Source organism: Contarinia nasturtii, unplaced genomic scaffold, assembly GCF_009176525.2.
Source record: "Contarinia nasturtii isolate CC-2019 unplaced genomic scaffold, AAFC_CNas_1.1 Cnas_scaffold_493, whole genome shotgun sequence".
In the NCBI taxonomy this organism is placed as follows: domain Eukaryota; kingdom Metazoa; phylum Arthropoda; class Insecta; order Diptera; family Cecidomyiidae; genus Contarinia; species Contarinia nasturtii.
The window spans coordinates 1933229-1956986 of record NW_022197846.1 but is presented as its reverse complement, the minus strand read 5'-3'; the positions used below and the strand labels follow the sequence as shown (position 1 = coordinate 1956986).

The window sequence follows — 23758 nt, the reverse complement described above, 5'->3', positions numbered from 1 at the left end:
CGGCTTCTAAAATAATATTCAACAAATAATCTTGTATTTTTTCTTCAACTGTTTTTCAAATTTAGTTGAGAACAATGACATTGTGTTTGAAACTTCCACGACAAACTGAACACAGCAATGTGTATGTACAAATGTCACACGACAGTTTGTCGCATCTAGCAAGACGTATGCGACATTCGCGAATGGTTGCGAATGAAATGTACGAATTTTCATATATTCCGTATAAAATGGCATTCGCATATAGTAAAATGCCCCTTGATACTCTCTTTTTTGCCTCAAAAGTAAGTTCAATTGAGAAATATAATATAATATCCGACAATTCACATGGAAGTTGATTCGGCCTCTCTTTCGTATTTTTTTTGTATGAAATTCATTTCACCTGAAATTGCAGTGGGACTCTGAATTTTTGAATTGTGCTTTTTAATAACACTCAAAACTAGAAATCGCTTGTAATTGAAATGCATGCACGTGAATTTAAATTGCATCGTTTAAAAGTTTCATCGATTAAATTTACTGTTAATCATCAATATAAATCTCATTAGAAAAGTAACCGATATTTACGAACACTTAAGCCGGATTTCAATGTATCAGCAATTGGACTCATATTTTGTTGTTTGAAAAAGCAGTGTCGCGTCCATTCGGTAAATTTAATTGTATAAAATGGAATGGTGTGTCAGTTATCCTTTTATAGAATCAATGTAAAATTGGCATTTAAAATGTGATGTGCCAATCAGTGATGGTTTTGAAATACATTGGTATAAGCCATTTTTAATGTACGCATCCTCTTTGTTTATATGCACATCAATTTCAGTGCTAAATTAAATACGATGTACACTTCATTTAATTCGTTACCGATATTGATATAGACAGTGTGAGTGGATTAATATTCTCAACATCGAATACAATTGCATCACTATATTTGTGCATAAAGTGCGAAATTACTTCTATATCAGAAGCTGCCATGAGGATGATTTTCATCTTATCGATTAAACCAAATATTCGTTTGGATGAATTATTTGACGGTTTCGCTCCATATTGTCAATTTATGCAACATTTCTATTTATATTCAATCTCAATTGTATGATTTAATAATCTAATCAATTCACTCATATTGAAGAAGCAGAGAAAATTTTCTCCCACTCACTCTCGTCGCAAATAAAAAAAGTTTCATTGAACTTGACTCTAAGAGATCTATCAATTTCAAAATATACATTTCTTCAACATATTTGAAATTCTTGAGAAATTTAAAGAAGAAAAGTTTCCATGCATCCAATTTGTTTGCAAAATACAATGCAAACATCAAGCGATACAGATCTTATTTAAAATTTGTTTACAATGTGAGCGGCTATGAATATTTTTGTCACTATTCATATGGTTTTTTTAATGTGGAAATAATAATGGTAACGCGTTAAATATGAATGTTTCGTTTTGATGTGAATATTCCAGAGGTCGCATTGGGGCGTAAGAATCGGCTAGAAACCCGCCCAAATAGTTTCCATGTTTACTCAAACCCCATACCAGCCCGACCGAAGCTCATTTTTGTTGAAGCGCGAGATTTTAAACTCGGGCATTCGGTATTTTTTGAATTTTTGGGTGTAAGAGCCCCGTATTTTTTTTATCAAAGAAGATTTATCTGGTACACAAACTTAAAAAATGGTCCAATTTGTTTTCTTCTATTTTTCATTAGATTTTCTAATTAATTTTCGAAACACAAACACTCGATTTCGGGCTACTCGTCTTCAAACACCGAACGCTCGAAATATCCAAAAAAAAAACCGAACACCCGAAGGATCCAGACTTTGGAGTCGGGCGGTCGTCGGTCGGATATACTATACCCTGGCTTACGATTCTATGTTTTGAGTTGAACAAATAATTTCATGTAATAAAATAGAAAAATACATTCGTGCATACATTCTTCCTTTTTTTTCGAGGTATTAATTTATTGATTCAAACCTCCACGCGCCAAATGAAAATTATTTATACGAAACTAGAATAATAGTGGCGCAATAATTTATGCAAATTTCGTTTTTTTTTCATATTCACTTTATGATGAATGCATAAACATGTCCTTTAGCGTATGGATTAAGCACATGAATTTGCAATGCGAAATTCGCTAATGAAAATCGCTGTATACGCGTTCCGCTCGTAAACTATATACCAAAAGCGTATTTCTGTGTATATTCACTGCGTACAAAATTCATCGAGCTGTTTATATTTGTGAGCATTTCAATGTGTCTGTTTCTCTCTGAATGTATTTCATTGTACAGTTTTTAGACTTTTGCATGAGTTGCGCCAATGACGCAAGCATTAAAAAAATGTGTAAATCGCTTAAATCATAGTTTTATGAATGAGCGACAGTAAATCAATATCAAGATGAAATACGTCAACATGACAGTCAAAGCGAATTTATAAGTGGGTATGTTATGGGAAATGTGAAAGGCCATAATAACATCATAAAAGAAAATTGAATAAGATGACAAAAAAAGAACAGATAAAAAAAACGCATGTGAATTTATTTGCGAATGCTAGCAAATTTATTGCATTTGAACGACGGCGTAGTCACACACATATAGAAAGGAAGAAGCAAATTTCCTCGCAATGTTTGTACTCCCGTTTTCAATTCGATTTTCTTTCTTGCTGTCACACAGACAACACATACACATGTACGAAAATGAACGCGCACGCGATAATGCATATATGTTACTATAGAGTTTAACACCTTTATGCTTGCACATGAATCGCTGTGTATTTTCCGCATTCCGCCAAAATGTAAAGCAAAGCATATCACGACATAAGTAACTGTATATGAACAGATCGAAATGAATGCGCAATTTTATTTGCATATACAAAGTGAACGGTAATACATCCCTCGCACAAATTCATGCACCGGTACACACATGATTATCATACAGATTTAGCTATTTAACCAATTGTATTCATATGACTTCTCGCTCTCTCTCTCTCTCTACCTTCTTGTATGTGAAACAGAAACAATAAGAAATGTGCAAACATATGTAGGTGATGATTGTGATTTTGCAGCGTGTAACAACATTAAAGTTGAAAAGCTGATGTAAGACAGAACATAAGTATTTTTCTTTTGCATATTTGCCGCTTTTCCGTCCGTACACTGGCCTCATTATCATCCATTTCATCTTGCCTTTTTTCTTGTTCAATTCTGAAATGAACAATTGATTGAGATAGTGATGTTTGGCCGGTAGTACTTCCAGGAGAAACGAAAGACAGTGCTATAATAGATGATTCTAATCTTGGAATTTGACATTGTTTTACGAATGTGTTTCGACACAAAGCATAAAAAAACACCAAATGAATGTCATTTCGTCAAATGTGTGAATGCTATTTTGACTGTATGCAATGCAGAAATGAACGAAGAAAAGTACGCGCGAGAAGATAGCGGTATATAAAAAAAATCAACAAACGAACTATATTAAAGGGAATTACTGCATATTTATGCTTGCAGCACTATCAAGGGTGGAAGCGGCCTGTGTACACTTCACTTTCCTATTTGTTCGTTCGCATTGTTTGGGTTTTTGTCCCCGCACTTGCATCAAATGTTTTGTTCATACAAAGCGCGTTGACAAAACAAAGACCAAATGGGCACACGAAACAATAACGACTCTGGGGTGCCTACATAGCCAACCGACTCTACAATTCCAAACTGAAAAATATCGTTCGGTTTCGACATTTAGCCGCACTTTAATAAATTTTCAAAGCAACGACTTACAAACTGGTTATAACGACCACTAGGCAAATGGTGAAAATCAGTTTTCTTTCTGTTCATTCCGTACCTACTTATTCATGGTTGAAAAACGGTATATGAATACAAATGTGTCAGCACAAAGTCACAGAAATAAACTGACTGAAATATATATATGGCACAAAAGATGATTCCGTTTCTTATTTCTTGTTGAAAATGTGTGTATGTGTGTGAGCGTGTATATGCGTGCGCTTGTTTCATTAAATGAGTTATGAGGTCATAGACTTTCATTTATGTTTGCTGGCTTTTGTAAATGAAAACATTTTCCGATTCCGTGTATATTTATTGGCCATTCTGATGCATGCAAAGAATGCGGAAACCTATCACCACCGATTAAATGACATAAGAATAACACATAGCGTGCAGAAATATTTGTGAGTTTTTAAGTAAGCGGTATCGTATTACATCCGATTTTACCGTATAATCGCACACATACTCGGTCGTAAAAGACCGGCTGATTTGAATTTTAACGGGCCATTTGAAAGTATTTCTTAATTTGCTTAAATTATGGACATTTCAAAATACAGCTGAGTCAAGTTTCCATGTATGGAATTTCAACTATGTTGAACGTGGCCCCGTTGATTAAACCAACAATTTTTCATTCGGTTTAATGCGTAAATAATTAATGGGCGCGCAAATATTTCAAGATGGTTTGGGCATTGAGGTATTTTTCAATTTCCGATGACATTTCTTCAATTTGCTTCGAATCGGGAGAAAATGTCACCTCTCATATCCGTTTGAGGCAGGGAAACCTTATACGCAAATGTATATCCCCTATTTCGATTTTAAATAATAAAATGACTATTAGTTTTCATAATTGTAAATTGCGTTGATTCGACTTTTTAAAGAAGAAATAAAACGTCGTTTTCTGTTAATTACCCTGAACCTGTGTCTATGGGGTCTATGTTTTCATTTTATATTCATCGAACAAAATGCTATTATAAAACCGATGTTGCTCGTTAATATTTCATGACAAAAGTAACGCGTAATCATTACCTGTCAGCCCTTATCATCCAGTCATTTGAATGCCATCCATGTATAAAATGTGTTTTTGCTATATTATTTCTGGTTTGGTGTGCCGCATTTAAAAAAAGAACTACCAATGCTTTAGTGCTTCGAACATAGTTTGGCAACTAAAATTGGTTCATTTTCTTCTGTTCTTTGTCTTTTGGTGCCGAAACAAATTGTGATATTCCATCTATTCGACGCAAGCAAATTGGCACTGAATAAACATAAACAAATGATCCAATTGAAAATGACAATGTAAATAAGCTGTTTAGTTTAATAGCAAAACCAAACGCTGAAGATAAATTGCAACGATATAATAATTCGAAATGTAAACAATTGAAAGCAATCAAATTGTCTACCGAAGTGAGCTGAACTCATCGCCGTTCTATTCCGGTTCTATTCAGTACGTTCGGTTTTTTTTATGTTTCAATTTTTTTTTTGGGGAAAGTATCAACACTCATACAAATTTATTATTAGTCGTCAACTCGAATTCATGTTCATTTTTCTCGAGCTTCAAATGCTATGTACACACTTTTGTATGAAGCTCATTATTCAATTTTGAGCAAGCTATTTAATCCATTTTGAAATGATGGCGAACTGAGTGAATTGCTCTCATTCGTGCGCTTATTCGTTTATTTTCGATACACTTGCCACTGTTGATATATTTCAGCGTGAATTTGGTGTATTTGTAGATGTGTGTGTGTTTTTCAATTCAAATTTTTGGGGGTTAAGTTTTTCAGCAGAAGCAGCAGCACGAAAAAATAAAATTATAAGGGCGGTGAACTGTTTGGCTGTGATGACGATAACGACGACTACGAATTTATCGACAAAGAAACCGTACTAAAAATGCTAAAGCAATGAAATGAACTCATATCTCAACAAAATCTACCCTTCGTGCATCGCATCACAACACACGCCGCCACAACTTTGGAATTTTTTTTCTCTCCTTGTTCTTCTATTTTTCGAGAATTTTTGTATTACGATTTGCAACGCATAAGGTTTCAAACGCACCAACACATTTGCCACAAGCTGTATGTGTGTATGTGTGTGTGTTTATATATATTCTCATTTTTCCGGCATGTTTGCAATGCAAAGCATAATCGGTAGGCTATTTGCTAGTTCTATAACATTCTCTTTAGCTTTATGCACTAGCACTTAAAACATTTTGCACGATAACCGCTATCAAAGTCAGTGTGAGAAAAACAGAATAGAATGAATAGAATTCAAAGTGCACAAGGACTTGATGGGAAGAGAGAGAAAGAAAAGCCGGACATAAAATGGAATATCAACGGGGAGAGCACACAAAAAAATTATAGAAAAACATCCAAAGTGAAAAGAATGTGATGAAAAAAAGAGAATTTTTTATGGTAAACATATACAATTATTTTTGTTATGTTCTCACTCCCCGAGAGCCTGGCGCTTGAGTATTGATCATCAAAGCGATGTCTTTCACAATGATTCACCCCTCACTCACACACACACACACACTCACATAAACATACACATCTACTAACACACATACATCGACAGAATCGGTTTGCTGCCTTGGTAATATTAATGAAGTAAAGACCGTGTGGTGAATACTCTCTATAGTAACGTAACGTGCATTCAAACCATTTTCACAGTTCGCCGATGATTTTCATCCATAGCTTGTATATTTGAAAAAGAGAGATGCCCATTAATTCACTTCTTGCACTGGCTGTGGCCGTGGGTGTGTGTGTGCTGTTGCTGGTGCTGATTCTGTTATTGCTGTTGCGCTTGGTTCGCCTGCTGATGAATCAGATGTCTTCGACGCTTGCAATTTTCTTCGCATATATATATAAAACGAATAGCGAATAAAAGTAATAAATAGCTCACAATTCATACGTAAACTACACATATGCGCCATTTTTGTAAAAAGTTTTCTCACTTTATCTCGATCCAGTCTATATGGCCATTTCCATCTCTCACACTTGGTTTTGGTTAGTCGTTTGGCTTTGGATTCGTTATTATGCACAGGAATTGTGTAATATAGTCGATTTTACGATAAGGATGCACACTCCACCGCCTGCTAAATATATCATGCTCAAATTGAACTCAAACTGCCATTTACATTCGGCTACATACGAGATATGCACAAACAATTTTTACGGTTGGTCATAAACAACAACACACGGAGCGACCCAAACACAAACACACACAGACAGAGACAGACATCGAGAGATAGATTGGATGGTTTGAGTGAAAAAAAAATCAAAACGAATGCAATTCTCACGTGAGGATTTTCCAAAATTGCTGAAATCATCAACATATACGAATATCATGAAAACGTGGTTGACGTGCAATTTCAGTGATTTTTCCAAAAATATCGTAGCATTTGAACTAAATATGAAATAAAATAATCGATTTTTCGTTAGCTCGGTGGACCTGTACAGCTTAAGGGGTTTCTATCTTTGGCCAATCGAAATAGAATTTTGAATCGCATTCAGAAATAAATATAAATTAGTAGAAAAACTCTTAAACAATTGAATGAAAATTGCAGCAAATGATTACAATAGCAGTTTTGGGGCGGTCACCGCTTCTCCGAATTCAACCACTGACGCGCATTTATTTGATATCTCTCTCTCTCTCTATCTCACGCTCTCATCATAAAAAAACGTTCGTAGTCCATTTTTTGCGGTCCGATTAAACCGATTTAATACATAATTGAGTTTACAATTTTGCGAGTAACGTATGCTTGATAAAGTGTTTCAATATAAACAGTGTAATCGATAAATGTGAATATGACGTGTTAAATCGCCATCAAAAAGGATGAAGTGCAATTGGTTAGTATGCTTGATTTGTCCGGTGATAAAAATGTAAGTGCGAAAAACTCTCAGTAATCTCTCTTGTCGGCATTGGCCATGTTTGAGACTCTATAAACACACTCACCAGAAGCAACGGGATTATTATATATGCCTCTGTGTATACAATTTAACGAAAATGTTTGCCCACTTGCAATTTCTGAGTGCGAAATCGAATGAGGCGAATGAAAATCAAACGATGAGAAAAAATCCTAGTGTTTTTCCATTTTCTTCTCGTAAACTGAGAATGGAGAGAAAATGTACGAAATTTTATGGGTTATATACTTACCATTTTGTGGTCCTGCATAAGCAATAACAAGTGCCGTTCCCAAAAGAGCAGCTAAAACGATTGCGGTAACACAGAGTGCACGTTTCTGTGAACAAACCGCAACACCGTTACGTGTTTGCCGACCACCGCTACTATCACCGCCTGCAAATTCAAGATGTTTAATAATTTAGCAAACAGATAAAGTGTTTGTTTTGATTTGCAATAAGCTGCTGTCTGTTTCTATCGTTTCGTTTAAATGCATACGGTCGATCCAATGAAGACAGATATTTTGATAAAAACAAACGACAGTCTTTTAATATTATTGCTTCCTGAATTCACACCACCACCAGAACCGATTTTCCGAATTATGGGGAAAATCATGCCGATTTGCCGACGTGATTTGATTGCCGCAATCGGCCAATACACACCTGATAAAAAGGCGACATCATCTAAATCTGGATCGGTCATTTCGATTCGTTCGCGGCGCCAAATTTTCGATCCACCTTGGCCACCGCCAACAACAGATACCTTAACAGGTCCGCTACGTTGATTACCTGCCAATATATGATCGTTGCGTTGGGAAGATTTTTTCTTCCCTTCTCACTCAAATCACACAATATCGGCTTTTGATAAATAAAAAAAAAAATAACCAACGATTTGCCTCAATATTTACTTTTACGACTATTCCAACTGACGAGAAGTTACTCGTCAAACACTCAATTTAAGTAAACTTTCACTTGTCGTCGTTTGCTTTAAATATTTTTTTTTTGAAAATATGTTCGTTTGAAGCTATCACAAGCGATTCACAATCAAACTGTTGAACTTATAAAAAAAAGTATTTTGTCCGTTTGTTTGATATTTGCATAAATGAACTTCCTTTTAATTATGAAATTCACAAAAATCTCATTCTATTTCACTAACGTCCGACAATAAACTCACTCTCATCTGTCTTTATTTCTTTTCTTTTTTTTCGCTTGCTCTCTATTTCGCGATTCACATCAAATTATCCAGTTATCATGGCCACATTGGCTCACTGTCGTCGTCGTACTGGATGGACTTTTTTTATTACATGGTAGTTCATGAATTTGGTGTTTGTTGATGTGTCAGTATATTTTCGTTGCAAATTCGAAAGTGCTGAAAATGTAAATGGCAATGTTGTTGTTGGGTAAACCAAAAATCTGAATCAAATTGAATTTCGAATAATGTTTGCACTTCATTTGAAATTCAACGGAACAATGGTTGTTGACAAGCGTTTCATTCCATCCATTTTGCATTATGATTCTTCCATTGCTTCTTCACTCTTGCATTTTTTTTTTCTTTTGTTGCCAGTTTTTTTAATACGCATTTGATGGACGGGACGATGGCAGACAACGAAATAACATTTTATTTGCTTATTCGCCACTCTTAACACCCACATTGTGTGTGTGTTTCGCGTTTTTAAGTCTTAAATAATTCGTTAGCCGTCGATTGAACAATGACTTTGTTTTCATTGTCGTACACAGCAAAAAAACGAAAAGTGGGTGGAAAGAAAAATGTTTTCAAAACTTGTACACTGTATAGAAATTAACAAAGTAGAATGTGTCTCTTGTTGGAACTGATGGAAAAATGATTCAAGATTTCGGTTTGCTATTGAATCGTTTTGAGGGTTTCTAAACAAAGTAATCGAATGGTGCTTCAAACACACAGAGAAAGAGATAGAAAAAGAGAGAGAGAGAGAACTTTGAACTTATTTTCATTTACAAATGACACCATATCAAGTCAGGAACAATTTCCAATGGCAATATGTTTGCTAGGGGTGTAAAAGTATCGACCAAAACAACAAATCAGGCAAACAAAAAAATCACGACGATATAAAAAAACGGCGAAGAAGTACGTATTTTTACCGTTCACTGAAGTATTTGGCGATAAGAACGACAAATACATTCACAATATAGAAATGGAAAATGAAGAAAATGTTACGGACATTTTATGATGATAACTTATTTATATGGCTGAACTGAATTTTTTGTGTGATGACGACGCTGTACCATCGAGGACACTTAAATGTTCGTTGTTCGAATTTTTCCGTTGTAATAGCGTAAAGAAAAGTGCAAAAAGCCGACAGTGGTTGGCCGCGAAAAACGATGAAGTTCAGCTAGTGTGAATCAAGTGAAGATGATATATATATTCATGGGAGAAAATTGTTGTTTTTGCTACCAGCAAACCGATATGTATATAGAAACCGTATCGAGAGAAATGCAAACACACATACTCTTCTCGAAATGGTCGAAGAACTGTGAATCGCACGAAAATCGGTGAATTTCTCCCGAAAATAACGTGTGTTTTGAAGCAGGATAAGAAGGAGTAGAGGTAGTGGTAGTAGTTGGAGTCGAAGAGGAAGAAGATTCATGTACTCGGCAATGATAAACGCAACGCACGTTCACAAAGACATACACAAGCAAACAGATGGATCGAACACAAATGTAAATTTCATTTTTTTTCGTGGATGTTCCCATCCATGCCATATATATGCACTGTTATAGTATTATATGCATATCGTATCATCTGTGTTTTATACCTACACCATCATCACATTGCACAATACAAACGCACGCGCGCACACACACACAAACAACAGAAATACATCTAACGTACACTCTCTCTCTCTCTCTCTCTCTCTCTCTCTCTCTCTCTTTCTCTCTCGGTCGTTAGTCGTGTGCACCGTTAGCCGAAGGATATTTTTTACCCCAACTACTAAATTAAATGATGCGTTCACATGTATTTGTATGTGAATGTGTGCGTGTGTATGTATGTGTATGCCGAATGATGATATTCGAAATATAAAACACTATAAAATGCACATACGATTCTGTTGATTGTATTGTAAGTATTCGTTCTTTGAAGCATTTGGGAAATCCTTCACCGAATGTTTACGGTATAGCATCGAGCACCACTCGCGTTATCTGCTTTCAATGTTACTTCTTTGTCATTTTTTCGCTCATTCATTGGCAATTCTATTTTTTGATTCAATCTTCTTTTTTTGCTGTTTTCAAAAACACCAAAATTAATTTCGTTTGATTTTCCACAAAATTTTATTCAAACATTTGGGGGTTGTATTTTTGGCAAGCTTTTTTTAAAAAAAATAATGATTTGTACGCACAATTCGTTTGTGACACACTAAACACTTTTTGTCATTTCAGTTAAATTTTTCTTTTTTCAAATTCTTCTTTTGGACGAAAGCAAAATGACAATGAAAAACACCACACACACTCTAAACACAAACCGAAACGGTGAACGGGTGATGTGTTACGCTGAACAAAAATAATGCTGCTTATTGTAGAAAGTCGGTTAAACTGATATAAGGTAATATAAGTGGGTATGATTCGTATGATGATGCGGACGGAACGAGAAAAACTCTAACACAAGACTGAACTGACAGAGAGTACCGACTCTGGTCGTTTGTATTTTCAGTTTGGTTTTTGGTTTTGACGTTGAAACATTCTCTCAGTACATATCTCGTCTTTTTTTGGGGCGCATGCGTCTCGCTCATCACAAAAAAAAAAACAACAACAACAACAGTAAAACAGAAATGTGTTGTTGTTTTACACACTACCCGCTCTCTTAATATTCTCGCTCCTTCTTGCTATATTTTCGGTGGACTTCTGTTGTTACTTGGATGTTTCATGTCGATGGTGTTTGTGCGTGCGTATGTGTGTGTGTGTGTGTCATGTTTTTCATTCTATTTTCCCGTTATACAGAATAACAATTTTCGGCAAGGGATGAAAGCATTTTCCTCTAGTTATTGTTGTTGTCGTTGCCGTTTTTTCCTCTATATTCGTTTAATTTTGCCGTACTGTATGATTACAAGTGACAATGTATGAGTGCGGCGAACATGATCAGAATACAGGCAAACGAGAAAATAAATCTATATATATATGCAAGAATTGTATGTTTATATCTGTTTTAACCATCGTTATTGTTGTTGCTGTTGTCGTCAGTTTATTGTTGTCGCTTTCATCCAACACAAGGTTGAGCCGAAGCATACAGACAAACAAATACGAAAGATTCCATATGAGAATCATTCGACCAATAATGAAAAAATACAATGCCACCAATACATGTACATTCGGCGCAAATTCGGTGTACATTTTTGTGTACCACTTTGAATTTAAGTTTAAATCTTCAATTAATTACAATCGAATCATGTGGAACATATTTGCTACATATGCCATGCTTTGCAGAAATTCGAGTGGAATTGAAAATGGCAAAGATCAAACCATTTTCCAGCTACTTAAATGAAACATTTTTCAGAAGAAGAATTGTATCGACTCTCGATTGAAAATCTCGATGAGAAATCATTCACTCTGGCTGTCTGTAACTTGATGCACCTCAGTTCACTCTTTTGTGCCAGCAATCAATTAGTTCAAATGAAATTGACGTATTAAATTTGCAAACAGACCTGAAGAAGCCACAAGCAACGAATAATTGTCTGCTTCAAGCCATTGGAAATTAATAAAAATCCATTAAAATGCATGACTTGCATTTAGATTACACTTTCTATTGCGACGTACGACGTTTACCGAGCTCATTTCATTTCTTCCAACATTTATTATCGGTGAACTGTGGATATTTGTTTAAGAAAATAGCTGGTTTCGTAAGCCTTTTCGCATTTAATGCAGATTTTATGCACCGCTTGCCATTGGCAATCGATATTCTTGTGTAAGATGGTAGCGTACGAATCCATAACTATAAACTTATAGCAACGCGTTATCAGACGTGTTCGCGACATTAAGCGTATATTGCAATTCCTCCGAATATCAAATGCTGCTGCTTCGTCGTTGAATAAGACATTGCACATAGAAACCGCACATTCATATAGGGATGTGTGATGGTTTTTTGGTTCACGAAATCCGTATCAACGCAAATTAAAGGCTACAATAATTGCCACAAAAAAAAGAAAGAAAGGCAAACGAAAGAAAGTGATCAAATTTTGCATCACGTTTTGTTTGTGTGTGTGTCACGAATTTGGCATCATTTGCGCTTATTTCGCTTAATGCGTTCAAACCATTTTCGATCATTTTTTGTTGGAAAAGTTCTAAGGGCCGAACAAAATGGTGAAATATTCTATTCCATTTCGGAATGACACCGGATAACAAGTGAAAACAAGGACGGCATATGTTCCGGTTTCAAATACTATTCGCAGTCTGTTAATTTCTTTCTCATTATCCAATCACTGAGTAAAATAGCGGCACACAGTAAACATACGATTATGCTGTTGAAACGCACCGCCAACGACGTCGACGACGACGGCAACCACAAATGACACAAACGACCATTTCAATCGAGAACATCACAACGAAATGAACAGTAGTCGTCGTTGTCCATTTGTTCGTTGTTAACAAGCATCAAGTTTTTGCAATAGAAAATGCTTTTGTTAAGTGTATTTATTCACTGGCAATAATGGCGACTGAGCAGAAGCATCGGATATTTAGATAACGTTTTATCTTCCCGTTCTCTTTGTCCTTCGTCCCTCTTCTTGTAATGATTGCCAATGGTTTGTGGGCTAGTTGAATGTCTTTTATGCAGTACACATCATACAGATTAATTGGTGACTTTGGTCACATTTATTATTGTTTCCAGATAAATGCTACTGGAAAGTGGAAACGAACGAGAAAAAAAACAACACACATTTCATTTTAAGCAGATCAATTAAGTTGTTCGAACCGTTGTTATTTCAAGCTCTCTCAATTTTAGAATTTAAATCCGCAACCAATGCAAAACAAATCACGTTTTGCATATGCAGATTAACAACCTCTACGCACATATATACATTGGCTGCTTCAATCTCCTTTTTTCTCTTTCTCTCTCTCCCGTTCTACGGCGGTTCGAATTTCGTTTCAGATATTGCAGAATTTCCATGTGTGTGTGTGCGCGAGCGTAAATTCAAATGACAATTGTCATTATCATAAATTTTATTCGTCGTATCTTTCAAAACAATTTGTAAACGTATACTAATAAATTGCACAGACGACAAATCGGTCTAAATGCACAGCAAGCATATGGTCGACATAAAATGCAATTCACACATGTATTCACAATCATGCTCTATAGCGCGCACGCACAACCATCCCATCCAGACAACCATTGCAAATGGCAAAGATCGCGTTAATAGGATGGAATCGATTTAAACGAATTGTGCAAAAATGCCAGCCACAAGAAACGGGCATGAGCATTCGGGGAAAAATAGAAACAACTGAGAAAAGAAAGATGGGATGTAGAAAGAAACAAAAACAAAAAAAAAGAACATTTCCAAGCTTTTTCTTTTCTACTTTTGCTTGCTTTGGCTGCTGATTTCCATCGAACAATGGAACTTTCGAATATGTGAATGCAAGCGATGGTAGCAATAATGTATGGTAGAGTCGCCTTTTATTTTAAAACCACACTGATGAAAACAAGCAAGTTTTATGGTTTCACACCAAAATGCATTCGATTCGAATGCTGCTTCGCGCAAATATACATCTGTGTTTTTTTTTTCTTCTGTTCATTGGTGCAAATTAGGATTCTATGATCGTATCGTGTCGGTGTTTGTGCAGAGAGAAACGATTCGATGACAGACAATAAAATATATGATTCATCCGATAACCAAACAATTTCTTTGCAAAAGTTAATCAAAGCAAACGATGTGTGTTCGCTATATGTGTGATGCTACCAATGCAAACAGAATATGTCTGCCTCTGCATACCTGTGAGCATATATTGACATTCGGCAAGAAATTCGGTGGTATGTGCATTTTGTACTTGAAATTCGAACACATTTTTGTGCAGATAAAATTTGAAAGAATAATGGCTATGAATTCAATTCAAGTCACATAGAGAATGTTGGAGAACACGATACACACGACATTACTCATTGTATGCTTACACTTGTAAACAAGGTGTGCGCTCTGTGTGTTCCACAAACAAAATAACTACAACGAACAAAACAAAAAATACGGTTGCTTTTTTCGCCAGATAAAAAATGGCATTGCAACATAAAAAGCATTGAATGCGAAAAAACAAAACGACAGAAATAAAAAATGAATAGAGAATTACACACAAAGTTGGAGAGTGAGAGAAAAAAAAAAAAACATTACGATTTACATATTAGATCATTATTCGTCGCATCATGCAAATCGTTCTCCATCTCTCGCCGAAATGGATGAACAGAATTTGAACGAATGAATTTTATGATCATGATGAAAGAGATAAAAATAGAACGATTCTCTCTCTTTTGCTCCATCCCTAAAAGCTGGCCATGTGGCTCAAGTGCTCATTTAGATGGCAATGATTACAAAAACTATTTTAAAAAGGTCTATCCGTTGTGTGCGTGGGGGCCGTACAGAAAAAAACGGGTTTAATTTATGTGACATAATTATAAGTTCACGCAATACTCTTTGCAAGTGACACGAAATTTTTGCGTGCGACTGAAAATGAAGCGAAAGAGTAATGAAGAAGTGTCTCACTTTAAATGCAGAAGAAGTAAAAACTGCTGTAGATTAAACTCATATTCAGTTACATTCTTTCTCTTTTTCTTTTCGACAAAAAAAAAACGAATGAAGATTACATGAAAAATGCTTATTAAGTTTCTATCCATATAGTATTTTTTCTTCATTCCTATGCGCGCGTACACATGAACTCCTCAACTTTTTCTTTGTCTTGAATTATATGAGTTGATGCACTTTTGATTAAATCTGTCAGACGGTTTCGAGCGAGAGAAAAAAACACACACACACACAACAAAATCAACAACAAATGGTATTTGTTTCGTGCTCATTCACTTTGTCATTTCGGTGCAATGTCGAGCAAAGCTTTTACTGTGATTTCTCTTGATGAATATGCTAACAAGTTCAAATGCTATGCACATTACAATGCATTACAAGTCTCCCGACCTTATTTTGTAGTGCTTAAAGTCAATCACTGCCTAATGCATTTAATAACACAATGGGAAAACCTTTTTTTGTTGTTGTTGGTGGTATTATGATGAAAAGGCACAAGAAGAGTGAAAGAGTGCCTGATGCAAAGTGAATGTGGGGAATAAAAAATAGAACAAAAGCTGAATCTATGCTTAATGCCTTACATCGTATTGGTATCTCGTGTGTGTGTGTGTATGTGTGTCTCGAGATAAAAAAAATCCCGTACAACAAAAGCGAAATAAGGATAACAGCCGATGGAAAAAAAGAATGTCACCCAAGAAGAAAATTGACGACAAACACACTCACTTTCAATTATGTATTCATGAATGGGAAAGGCATAGTGATTAGCGAGCGTGAAAACAATGGATTTGTAACACAACCTACATTTTTCACGTGCTTTTATTGCCGCTTTCTTTGTCTGTCGCATCTGACTCTGATTGCGATCCAAATAAAGCAGCAACAAGAACAAAAGCAGCGATGCACACACACCCACACACAAAAAACCCCCCGAGTGACAAGAGTTCTCTCTGAGTGATTTAGCTTGCATCCTTACCGTATGCACAGAAATGCGTGCATATGTTATACATCTTTGACATTTATTTGGAGTTTTTCTGTCGCTTTTCCAACCCGCTCCCTTGATTCATTTTTTTTTCTCGCATCGACACATTTCGCATGGAGAAGAAGAACACACGACTCTTTTTTTTTCGCTTCTTAATGTGTTTTTAGTTATTGCACTCATATTTATAAACATGTCCGTGTTCAGTCATCAGTGATGTTAGAAGAAGTCACTTGCACTCAACACACATATATTACCAACGGAGGATATACAGCAACAAATAGCCAGAAAGAAAGAGAGAAAGCGAGTGAAAAACGACACCATGTGATTTCAACTCAGCGTTTTCTCTTCTTCAGATATAATAGTACTTCAACTGGTGTTTACTTATTTCTTTTTGCCATACATTTTTTTTTGTTCGATTTTTTATTCTGCGCCCGCTTCCTTTTTGTTCTTTTCCCATTCGATGAAATGGAATTTGTTGAATGCAAACACACCGAGAAATATACGTGCTTATTATGAATAAAACTGAAATTGAAAACAAAGAATAGGGAGCGAATGTGTGTATGTGTATCTATGTGACATAGAGTAAAAATGAATGAAAAAAATGCATGCGGCTGATAAAAAAAACTTAAACGAAAGTGTATGTTATGGTGCATGCGACCTAAAAACACAGTATTCCATATAGCAGGCGGCTGGTATGAGATAAGTAGCAAAGAAGCCAGAGAGACAAGGAGAGAGAAAGAAAAAAAAACCGAATCGAAATTTATGTATATATGCAAATATAGGAATGTGTTCGTTTGAATAAAAACCGTATACGTATTAAATGAAAATGGATTGCAGTCATATATGAGTGTATGCATGTGATTTTCAGGTGTACGTTTTTTTCTCACTTGCTGTTATGTTTATTTTCAAATCTCCTGGCTATTGCATGACGGGACTATACAAGACCCCAAAATGATGAAAATAAACACGACACCTCATTTTTACACACTTAAATCGAGAGGGACGGACAAGCGACGGTGATTTAATGAAAAAGTCATAAATGAAACACGCGAAAGATGATTTAAAAAAATTTCAATTGAGATATGAGGTGAATTGGTTCGGTGGAATGCATTAATTCCATTTGCACTTATCCAGCTTATCGTTGTACACGAATTTGCAAAATTGCAAGGTATTTCTTCGTTAATAAAATGGAATCTCCTCACAGTCAATTAAATAATAAATAAAACATTTGTCAACTATAGGCAAATAAATCGATGGCATTATAGATTTGCATTTCTGCAATGCAAAATAATGGATTATTTCAAATGGTTTTTTTTGTAGCACATGCCACAACAACTTCACAGTATTCCCATTGATGGCAAGAGATGTGCTCATCATTCAATCTGGCGATTGAAAAAATTAAATGTTACCGAACGCTTTTATTTCACAATTTTTTCGTGTGATAAAATAAAAAAATTCAATTGTTTATTTGTTTGTGGTTTTTTTTATTCACAATTTTTTGTTTGCCAGCTGAAACTTCATTTCAATTAAAATGTTCTGGTGGAATTCAGGAATCAATAATTCAGAACAGTATTTGAATTTAAAAAAAAAAGCAATAAAAAATTAATTAAATCAAATTCAATTAAAACCGGGAAAAGTACTCACCAAATTGAACGCCATTTGTTTTTGACTCTTTGTCGGGTGATTGTAGTGAATTTGGACCGCCTAATGGTTCTAGCTCTTTCTCGTCATCCGTTTTCGTTTTATAATCACGCTTCAATGACATCTTTTTGCACTAAAAATTGTTTATCCACTTTTTGTTACAACAAAATCGTCAAATCAAAGAGATTTGATTTGTTTTACAATAGGAATTTATTGATCACTTGTTGTGGTGCTCCGTGTTTTTTCTTCGAAATGTTTCTATTTAAGATTGATGGGATTTATTTTATTTGTGTTTATATAATTTGTTCCACTGATATGAATGTGATTAGATTATCCACAATTGATATGTATTTGCTTCATGTTTGTTTGCTAAATTGTGTGACATTGGATGCAATTTTATCGCACTCACTTCTTCCGTTGATTCCTCTCTTTTTTTTATTATTGTCTTGAAATCTCTTTACTAATTGAGATATAATGCGATCGTGTTGATTTCTCTGCGACCAATCAAATTCATGCCAAACACTTGCCGATGATGATGTTGCCAAAGTCGAATTATTCGCGTTGATCGTGTCGTTCTTCAGTTTGGGTATATGCACACAAAAAACATGAGGCCTCCTAATAAAACATTCTGAAAATGAAACGAAAGAAGAAATTCGATAGAAATGTAAGCTCTCTTTAACTACCTCATTTAAATATACAGAATATATGTATCATATCAAATGTTTCGTGTTTTTTTTTTCATTCTGTTTCATTTGTTCACACATTGTTCGTAGTTTGTGTTGCAATTTCTTTCTCTCTCTCTCTCTCATTCAAGTATTGGCGATTCTTATTGCATGACAAATGCTTATATGCATACAAAATAATGTATGTACACGAATCAGAATGGGCCAGAGTGTATCATTTATGCAAAATTCAATTAATAAATATGGCACACATAACATGGTCAATAACATTATCCCATTCAATAAGCGCCAACATTCTCATCATCTCAGAAATGAAATTTCCCTTTTTTCAGAACCAAAAAAGAAAAAGAAACCATTTAGTTGGACGAGGGACGGCAACAATTGGGGAAAGTAAAAAAAAAATCTGAAACAGCATTTTTTTTCAAAAAAAAAAAAAAAAAAAAAACGATATCTTAAACGAACACACACTCGCAAATGATTTCATGGCTGGTGAATTTGTGCTGGCTTGTTCCTAATTTGAATTGGAATGGTTTCACTCGGCTTATAATGCCAGCCAAGGAATTTAAAAAAAATGTTTGTCGTATTTATCACCAGTGAAAGTGTGTTCACACCAATTGAACGTTATTTTATCGAAATGCCATTTTTTTACGATTACAATCGGCGCGTATTGAGGCGGAGGGTGATACTCTTAAAACGGCCATCAAAGAACATGATTGAGTATTTATGTTCGTGTTTTACAGATATAAAATTATAAATTGAATGCAATTGTGTTTGAACTATGTGCGGCATGTGTAATATGCATGTGAATCGCGGTCAAACACGAAATAGAATTGGCAGGCTAAGGTTACACACACACAATTCATAGAATTTGATTAAGCAATGTATAATTATCGTTTCTTCTACATTGTTGCATTTAGTTTAATTGAATAACGGCATTTTTAGCGGGTCACTGACGTAGGCATTATTCTGTCATTTCTATCTCTGTCCAACTGCCCCCTCCCCACTCATCAATTTCATGTAGTGTGCATGGTCACTGTGCGCACAATGTTACTCTCTTAATTCGCGAATATGTTGCGCGAAGCCGGCAAAGTGTTAATTTGTGCTGAATATGTATGCAGATGCGAGAGTATGTATTTTTTTATATTATTCAATTTGTTTGCTTGTGCTGATTTTGCTAAAATCCGGTTGAATGAAAATTATCTTATCACAAAATTATTTTTGCAATGGTAACAAACGAGACCATGCATTCATTCACACATAATTATAGAAGAAAATACAAACATACACATTTTAAAGAGCTTCGGAAGACCTTTGCTGAATGATAATAATCAAAAATGTAATGATGTACAGACAACACACACACACACATCCCAGACAATCACAAATGAAGCACATCATTAGATTACGCTTTTGTTACGCTGATAAAAAAACATTTCATAAATGCGCTTGCATTTGCGCTTTCGATTTCAATTCAAGCGTGGATATATACATATTGCTTATACTATTTACTCGCTCGGTCTTTCAATCTATTTTGTGGGTCTATTTAATTGTTGTAGCTCAATCTAAACAAAGATGAATAATATGAAGAAAAAAACAACAACAACAACATCTAATTGTCTCACAAAATGTCAACCATCTGGCCGTCAGTCGGCTGAACGAGTTCTATTCTCGATATATTACTGTGCTCTATGTCTTTTTAACACCGCTAGCATCTTTAACAACTTTTAACAACTGATGTAAGCGTTTACGTTCTCTTTCTCGCTCTCTCGCTTCGCTTGTTCCATCACTCGCGCCGTTTTCCTATCTCTGTCTATCTCGGGGAAAAATTTAATCAGGCCATATTAAACATTATCGCTCCGAAAAACAAATAAAAGATGAAATAGAAAATAAAATCATCACTGAAAAATGATGTAAAAAGAGAAAATAGGAACATATAGACATATGTGTTGACGGTCTTTTTCTATTATTATTATTTTCGTTGAAGAATTCCTCGTCCGGACTTCAGTACATTCAATTAATTCGCCAGAAAAATAGTTTATGTTGAGTATTCGATTCGGACGCACAGTTTCTTTTTTTTTAACACACGACAAATACTTGTATTTTGTAGGAATCCTTTTCGAAAAAAAAAAAACCTTTTCTTTTCGTCTGTTGTGAATTTAAAATCTAATATTAAATAAGAGCACGTTGACCGATCAACTGTATTTAAAACGAACATATTTTTTTTTTCGGTTGCAACATTCGTTTTAGCATGAGGCGTTTTTGTTATTTATTGTGTATTTTTTTGGTATTTTTCGATGCCATAAAAAGCGACGATGATGTCGATGAAATTGACGAAATCGATCAATTGCCGCAAATCGCCCTTGTCGATCAATTGACCAAGGACTATTTGGTAGCGGAAAGAAAACTATGGGAGGTTATTGAACGGCGTGAAGACAGCACATTGCAGCAAATCTATAATGTTCATACCGAATTTTTGAATCGAAATTATGGCGAAACAAATGTTTTCCTAAACGGTTTTTATGCAAACAATGTTGATCCAAAACTATTGAATTGTATAATCACCATAAATGAAACGTCGCATGATATTGCACGTGAATTTTTCGAACATCGTAACTACACCGTATTGAGTATGAAAGCATTTGAGGGAATTCATTTGGATAAAACATTCGAAACGGTGTGTGAGCAAACAATTAATTCAACCGATTTCTGGAGTAATTTACAAAACGTAAGTGATAAAAAAGGCATTCCAATTGAAGTGACCGCAAATGGAATGCAGTGCTATCGAAACAGTGTTGGATTTACATTGCCGTTTGTGTATTACATTTTAAATGCGCTAAATCTAAAAAAAAGTAAAAAGCCTTACTTAAGCCTTAATCGTCAGTGTGCGATCCACATTTAGTTTCAGTATAGCAAATATATGTACCGAAAAAGTTGATAATTTATCATATAAATTAACCACACACGCTTTCACATACACACACAGTCAACACAGGATTGTCAATTGCAGTCGAGGTCAGTTCAATCAGAGTATCAAATGTTATTTGAATACTATAAAGACATTCAGGCAGCTGCATTGCGTACATATATCACATCGCAATTATCCTATATGATATTGCATTTGCATGAGAGTGGCGAGTTTCACAATCAATCTCTCGTTTATCAAGAGCACTTTCGTGAACTAAATGCTCAAGTGCGAAATGTATTCAATAGCAAATTGCAGCAGGCAAACAGAGACGTTTGGGCATGTGATCCACTCGATTATAATGGTTTGTTTTCACCAAAACAAAAAACAAAAAATATGTTGCACACATATGTGTGCATTTAAAATGGACAGACAAATTTTAATTTGATTTTCACATTTCATATCACTTTTATCACGGCCGCTCTTTTTCTCTCTGGGTCTGAAAATGGATGATGGAATGGGTGTGTAGCGCCAGGAGCGAGCTACGAAATTACCAATTTCCTTCAGGGATACATTGATGCTGAGGTTAATTTAAATGCTGAAGGCAGTTGCGCATTAACATGTGGCGATTATCAAAATACAAAACATTTTGCATGCAATTCGGACACACTTTGTGCTGGATTAAAGCCAGAAAATCGGGCTGTGATCGGTTGTAAAGGGAAAGTCAGAGGATGTCATTCGTTAGACGATAGCATTTCAGTTTGTCCAGCGGTAAGTGTGTGCATACATTTTCCATTGAAATGCGCTATTTTTAAAATAAATGTCAATATGTTTTGTGTATTTTGGTTGGCACATAGGAGGGCAACAATGACGGTCGTTATAAATACGTGACATCAAGCACGGGATTACGGCTCGGTAACGTAACATCGTGCACCAATGAATTGAAGGTAAAAATTGAAATATTAAATCATATTTTGTCTCTGATCGTATGCATTTCAACTACAGGCATATTCTTGGGTTCGTTGGTTCGTCAAATGTTCAAATTGTTTTTGTTTCTGTAAGTAAACATATTTCTGCTCGAATAAATTACGAAATTTTATATTATGAATTGATTTTGTTTCAGGTGACGACAGTTCAAATTCGGATCGATACTTTTCACTTCGAGAAGTGGTGTCGGACATTGAGAAAAATCAAATTGTGACCGGAGTTTCGTTGACCAAACGCAATGGCATTGTTCAATTTGTGATTGCACAACGTCAATTGCTTGCATTTGGTAATGTTGATCGCACACCCATTGAATACGGTTGGAATTTAGCCGAACAATTCGTTGCAAATAGCAATGAATCACGTGATGGTGTTGACTATTTCACCTTGACTTATGAAAATCGCAATTTAAATTTGGACACAATCATAGCACCGCCGAACACTGTTGTAACTGGCGTTCGTTTCAACATCAATAAAAAACGTAATTTATTGCTGGAAGTGCGATTCACTGAGTTCGATGCATTTACTGGAAAATTGATCAACTTAGAGAATAGCGTTTGGCAATCGAATGCAGATGGTGGTAAAAGTCGCATTAATACCGATAACTTAGATGTGCCTACGAAAACAACGCGACCATCAGTTCCATATTTCGATGTGAATAAATTCGTACGATTTGGACCGACACATAAAAGTGCCGATCTTAGTCAGCGAACGGTACCATTTATTGATGGTCAAAAAGTTGAACCAAAAATGCCCGCACCACTTGCCGGAATTGGGCTCTATTACAAATCCAGCGGTTTCATTGCACCAAAAATTGTTCTTTACAATTTTGAAGCATCTATTCAATAAAGAAAACCGAATGAGAGAGGGATTGGAGAAAGGAAGGAAGAGCAACAACATTGTACAATCAAAATCAGCATTCTGATCAGCATATAATTTTTTTTGTTTACTATATCATGATTTGTTTATTGTATTCGAATATAGCATCATTTATACAAAAAAAGGAACTAATATAATAATTTAAAAACACACACAGTGACATACACACGAATGAAATGCATTTGATCATCTGTGTAATGCCTTTTTACACTACTATACAATTTTTTTTTTTGATAAAGACGTTGACTATATCAACTGTAAATAGTATTTTCTTTTTAAATAAAGAAATATAATCAATAACGGAAAG

General features: G+C 35.2%; 2 protein-coding genes across 9 annotated transcripts in view; one reads left to right on the top strand and one right to left on the bottom strand.

The window, feature by feature from the left end:
• Nucleotides 1-23758, bottom strand: part of LOC116339050 (glutamyl aminopeptidase) — a 62219-nt gene that overhangs the window by 11899 nt on the left and 26562 nt on the right. Inside the window, exons 1-3 of one of the 8 annotated variants that reach the window (XM_031764666.1) lie at nt 11123-11308; nt 8302-9007; nt 7895-8035 (exon numbers count right to left, since the gene is read on the bottom strand). In XM_031764666.1, the coding sequence (XP_031620526.1) occupies nt 7895-8035; nt 8302-8341 (181 nt within the window). In that variant the 5' untranslated portion in view covers nt 8342-9007; nt 11123-11308. The other 7 variants (XM_031764664.1, XM_031764667.1, XM_031764662.1 and 4 more) reach the window with 7 other exon arrangements.
• On the top strand, nt 20739-23745 carry LOC116339055. The gene is made up of 6 exons (XM_031764675.1): nt 20739-21411; nt 21670-21952; nt 22118-22359; nt 22446-22535; nt 22594-22645; nt 22712-23745. Exons 1-6 carry the CDS (start codon nt 20935-20937, stop codon nt 23419-23421), a joined length of 1854 nt encoding a protein of 617 aa, XP_031620535.1. The 5' UTR covers nt 20739-20934; the 3' UTR covers nt 23422-23745.

What these genes read in the sequence shown, in the direction of transcription:
- LOC116339055 (XM_031764675.1), top strand. Translation starts at nt 20,935, where the DNA reads ATGAGGCGTTTTTGTTATTTATTGTGTATTTTTTTGGTATTTTTCGAT. An exon ending in TGATCCACTCGATTATAATG is followed by an intron (nt 21,953 to 22,117) that starts GTTTGTTTTCAC and finishes ATGGGTGTGTAG; the next exon opens with CGCCAGGAGCGAGCTACGAA. An exon ending in TTCAAATTGTTTTTGTTTCT is followed by an intron (nt 22,646 to 22,711) that starts GTAAGTAAACAT and finishes ATTTTGTTTCAG; the next exon opens with GTGACGACAGTTCAAATTCG.